Source organism: Gallinula chloropus, assembly GCF_964237585.1.
Source record: "Gallinula chloropus genome assembly, chromosome: 30".
Lineage (NCBI taxonomy): Eukaryota > Metazoa > Chordata > Aves > Gruiformes > Rallidae > Gallinula > Gallinula chloropus.
Genome location: NC_140115.1, coordinates 1,857,833 through 1,863,221, shown reverse-complemented (window position 1 = coordinate 1,863,221; position 5,389 = coordinate 1,857,833). Strand labels below are relative to the sequence as shown.

Here is a 5,389-nt window from a genome sequence, read left to right as displayed (position 1 = left end):
CTGATCAGTGGAGCAGAATCTGACTGGAGACCTGTGACTAGCGGTGTTCCCCAGGGCTCGGTGTTGGGTCCAGTCCTGTTTAATATCTTCATTGACGACCTTGATGAGGGAATAGCATCCACCCTCAGCAAGTACCTGATGATACAAAGCTGGGAGGAGTGGGGACAGGCAGGACACTGCGCTGCCATCCAGAGAGACCTGGACAGGCTGGAGAGCTGGGCAGGGAGAAACCAGATGAGGTTCAACAAAAGCAAGTGTAAAGTCTTGCACCTGGGAAGGAACAAACTTTTGTATCAGTACAGGCTGGGGGATGACCTGCTAGAGAAGAGCTCAGTGGAGAAGGACCTGGGGGTCTTGGTAGATGACAGGTTGGCCATGAGCCAGCAGTGTGCCCTGGTGGCTAAGAGAGCCAATGGGATCCTGGGGTGCATCCGGAGGAGTGTAGCCAGCAGGTGACAGGAGGGGATCCTCCCCCTCTACTCTGCCCTGGTCAGGCCCCACCTGGAGTATTGTGTCCAGTTCTGGGCTCCTTGGTTTAAAAAGGACAGGGATCTCCTGGAGAGAGTCCAAAGAAGGGCCACAAAGATGATTAGGGTCCTGGAACATCTCCCCTACGAGGATAGGCTGAGTAAGCTGGGAGTCTTCAGCCTTGAGAAGACTAAGGGGGGACCTAATTAAGGTTTATAATTATCTGAAGCAGGGGATGCAGGGGGAATCAGCCAGCCCCTTTTCAGTGGTCTGTGGGGATAGGACAAGGGGCAATGGCTGCAAGTTGGAGCATAGGAAGTTCCACACCAACATGTGGAAGAACTTTTTCACAGTGAGGGTGACAGAGGCCTGGGACAGGCTGCCCAGGGGGTGTGGAGTCTCCATCTCTGGAGATATTCAAGACCCGTCTGGACGCTTATCTGAGAGATATGTCCTAGGGAGCTGCTTTGGCAGGGGGGTTGGACCCGATGATCTCTTGAGGTCCCTTCCAACCCCTACAATTCTATGATTCTATGATTCTATGATGTCTCCTGGAGCACCTCTTGCCTTCCATGCAGCCATGCTCCTGAATCTCTGCAGGGGGACAGAGAACCCTCCGATCCCTGTCAGGGTGTTCTGTCTCATGCAGAGGCAAGGAAAGGTGATTGTCCTGCCCAGCTCTGGTATGTTCAGGAGAAAGGGCTCTGCTGGACACAAGGATTTCTCCCAGGCTGAGGGTGGAAACATCAGTGAGAACTTCAATGTCATTCCTAGTAGGTTCCCTGGACGTTAAGGGTGGAGCCCAGAGGGAACCAAGGGTGTGATGTCTTCCCCTGCTGATCTGATATGAGCTGGGCTGGGCTCCTGGGATGGACAGTAGGAGCTCAAGAAATATTGCAGCGCTGCAGAGAGACAGCTCTGCCCAGGAGCAGCTCCTCTGCCAAGCACACAGGGCTGGGGACACTGCCTGTAGGCACTGAGGAGAGACCTGGGAGTCTGAGAGAGCTGACGGATGCTGAGAGCTCACTGGAGGAGAAATCTCCACAGCACTCTGCCTGGTATGTCTGTGGGTGCAGGGCAATGAAGGTTCTGTTCCTGGAGGGATCTCCTAAAGCTGGGACATGGGGCAGTGTGTGGGGTCTGTCAGGAGGACAGGTTCTCTCTAGGACCAGAAAGTGCTGCCTGGAAGGGATGCCCTTCTGCCTCATCAGAGGGACAGGGCAGGACAGCTGTCTTCTCCTGGGCATGGCTGCAGAGATGTGAAGCAGCGTGTGCACCCAGGGGTGTCCAGGGCTGTCCTTGTGATCAGGGTCCCTGCACCCTGGGGGCTGTGATCTGGGGCAGGGACTCTGCTGCTGCCAGGGTCAGCACTCAGCCTGCCTTGTTGGCTTTCCACAGGGATAGACAAGGACCTGTGGGTTGAGGGAGTGACCAAGGGAAAAACAGAATAAAGTCCTTCTGCAGTAAAACAGCCTTGGTCAGCTTTGCTCCCAGCTCCAGCTGATCATTGAGAAATTTCAAAGGGAATTTGGAGAGCAACAGGGAAGCATTTTCCTGCCAGGCAGAGTCTTTGCTTTGACTTTTCCTCTCCTGTGGGCTGTGCTGACTGCGGTGTATTAGAACTAATTTTTCCCCTCAAGAATGTCCACATCAGAGGATTTCCTGAGCTCTGCACACACAGAGGTTCCCCAGGGCAGTGCCCTGATACCAGGAGGGGTCTGCAGAGCAGAGCTGAGCACAGGGCAGGATTGATGAGTTCTGTGAGCACAGAGCAGGAGGTGACATGGGCAGAGAGGACCTCCAACGACAGCTCCAGGCAGCAGAGACATTGTCAGGGAGGGAGAATAAAGGAGCTGCTTCCAGAAATGCCATGGCAGTGAGGATTTGGGACGTCCCTGATATACCCCACAGTGCAGACATTGATGTTCAACAGGGAACACCAGGGTGTGATCACAGAGCTCCCAGCACAGGGCAGCTGAGTCCAGGGCTGATGGACAGAGCAGCTCTCCCCACTCTGCACTCAGGGAGAGTTTTCACTGGCACTGCAGCAGCAATGTCAGGCAGTTCTGACAGAAGAAACAGTCCTCAGTTGCAGTGAGGAGGAAAGCAAATCTCCAAAGCTCTGAACTTAGGTAGGTTAAAACTGGAGTGTCAGTGCTGAAAAGCTCATTCCTATCCACAGGGGATTTAGTCTGAGTTCACACCATCCTTCTATTTACTGACTGCTGCCAGGCAGGACTGAGTTCTCAAGAGCCCACAGCTGACCCTCCTCAAGCCAGCACAAAAGGGACCTGCCAAAAGTCCTCCTGAATACAGAGAGTCAATGGGAATTGGAAGAGGTTTTCCTCCAAGATGATTTCCCTAACGACTCACTGTGCCTTTTCCTCCTCTGACAGGTCTCCACACTTGACAGCAGCAGATGTCCAACAGCAGCTCCATCAGCCAGTTCCTGCTCCTGCCCTTTGCAGACACACGGGAGCTGCAGCTCCTGCACTTCTGCCTCTTCCTGGGCATCTACCTGGCTGCTCTCCTGGGCAATGGCCTCATCATCATCACCATAGCCTGTGACCACCACCTCCACACCCCCATGTACTTCTTCCTCCTCAACCTCTCTGTTCTTGACTTTAGCTGCATCTCCACCATTGTTCCCAAATCCATGGCCAATTCCTTGTGGGACTCCAGGGCCATTTCCTACACAGGATGTCTGGCTCAAATATTTTTCTTTGTATTTTTGTTCTCATCAGAGTTTTCTCTTCTCACTGTCATGGCCTATGACCGCTACGTTGCCATCTGCCACCCCCTGCACTACGGGACCCTCCTGGGCAGCAGAGCTTGTGTCCACATGGCAGCAGCTGCCTGGGCCAGTGGGTTTCTCAATTCTGTGCTGCACACAGCCAGTACATTTTCAGTGCCCCTCTGCCATGGCAATGCTCTTGACCAGTTCTTCTGTGAAATACCCCAGATCCTCAAGCTCTCCTGCTCAGATGCCTACCTCAAGGAAACTGGAGTTGTTGTGTTCAGTTCCTGTTTAGTTTTTGGATGTTTTGTGTTCATTGTGGTGTCCTATGTGCAGATCTTCAGGGCTGTGTTGAGGATCCCCTCGCAGCAGGGACGGCACAAAGCCTTTTCCACCTGCCTCCCTCACCTGACCGTGGTTTCCCTGTTTGCAAGCACTACTGTGTTTGCCTACCTGAAGCCCCCCTTCCTCTCCTCCCTATTTCTGGACCTAGTAGTGGCATTCCTTTACTCAGTGGTTCCACCAGCAGCGAACCCCCTCATCTACAGCATGAGGAACAAGGAGCTCAAGGATGCCATGTGGAAACTGATGACTGGATGTTTTAAGCAGCAATAAAGTGCTCATATCAATAACAATGTAGTCTCTATTTAGTAGGATTTAATTTTTTGAAGTATTTTTTCCTTTTAGATTGTCTATGTTATAATTACATGGTGCACATTAGTCCTATTCCTAACACAGTATCTCTAGGTCTTCTTTGCTCCAGACAGTACGAAATGACAATGTATGCACAATTTGCAGCATGTCTGCCTCCAAAGGGACACAATTTTTCCTTCTTCTATTTTATTATTTTATTTTTTTCAAATTTACAAGCACCTCTTCTTCTCCTGAAACATTTTCTACTTGTCTGGAGTGGCAATGCTTTCCTACAAGAGCAGAATGGGAATTGCCAGTATTGGTACCCACGGCAGCAGAAGAAATACTAACCTTCCCCTGTAACTGTCTTACCTCCTGTCTGTCTCTTTCATCTCCATCATCATGCAGGTGTTTCCACCCCTCCTGATGATGAGGCCATGCCTAAGGACAGCTTTTCAGCAGACTAGATGGATGTGTCCTCACTGAATTCCACCTTCACTTGCTCTTTGGTCATTCAGATGCTGCTCAGTCTCCATTTCCTGCTTTGAGATTCAGAGAGTTGGAAAACATCCCATCTTTCAGAAGTCTAATGAACTGTTCTGTCAGCAAGTCAGTGTGTTGATCAGTGACCTTTCTATGAATCTGATTAAATCTGTTCTGGGAGAGAATCTCCTCTGAAAGCTGACCCCCTTCACACGCTGCTTGGCCGTAGCAGCAGCTGAGGAGAGAGATTTCATGGTTATTAAACTGTGTCATGTTTAACTGCTGTTTGTTGCCAGAGAAATCTGTCTGTGCCTGTGAGCAGAGATGATGGGAGGAAAAGTGTTGGGAGTCCCAGGAGGCCAGTGAGGGAACTGCTGGGCTTGGGGAAGAGCAAGGTTCTCCATGCAGGTTTTGATCTGAAGAGACTGCTTTTCCTGGCTGTCCAGATCTCCTTAAGACACCTCTGGACCAGCCCCCATTGCAGCATGCTGCTGAACTTTCTTCCATGATCTGAGATATGACAGAAATATTTTTTCCTAAGAAAAAATCCTCCATGGTGAAACTCCTTTGAAAATTTCATCACTCAAATAAAACCTCTCCAATTAGTCATACAAGTCTTATTTCTTTTAATTAAAATGTGTTGAAGAGCCGTGGTTTTAAGGGATTTCTGGATGTTAATGAGCCCCATGGTGTCTTTTCTTCAGAGTCCACAGACCTCAGATACCAAGAGGTGAATAAAGAAACTTCTCAAGAAGTTCAAGTCAGGAGGAATGCCCAAAGCACCCTGAAGCACGAACAGGCTGCACTGGGAGCCATTCCTGACAAAGCCTCCCCATGGGCTCATTAGAGCAGACAACTGGAGGCCATGAGGACAAACCCAGGCAAAGCACAGGCAGCTCTGATGCTGAGGACACCCTGGCTTGGTCTGATGAAGCAGCAATGCCAAGTGCTGACCCCCAGCCCCTGGGCAGGGAGATCCTGACCCCCACCTGTGCCTAAGGGCTCTTCCTTGGGATGTGGGGAGTGTGACCCCATGGAAGGACAGGGGTTTAATACATGGTGTCCTCC

The 5,389-nt window shown here is 51.0% G+C and overlaps 1 protein-coding gene across 1 annotated transcript; it reads left to right on the top strand.

The window, feature by feature from the left end:
* Positions 1-2,887: 2,887 nt before the first annotated feature.
* Positions 2,888-3,820, top strand: LOC311202465 (olfactory receptor 14I1-like; the record flags this gene model as incomplete). Its single annotated transcript, XM_084277050.1, has 1 exon — positions 2,888-3,820. One exon carries the CDS (start codon positions 2,888-2,890, stop codon positions 3,818-3,820), a length of 933 nt encoding a protein of 310 aa, XP_084133176.1.
* Between the last annotated feature and the right edge of the window lie 1,569 nt (positions 3,821-5,389).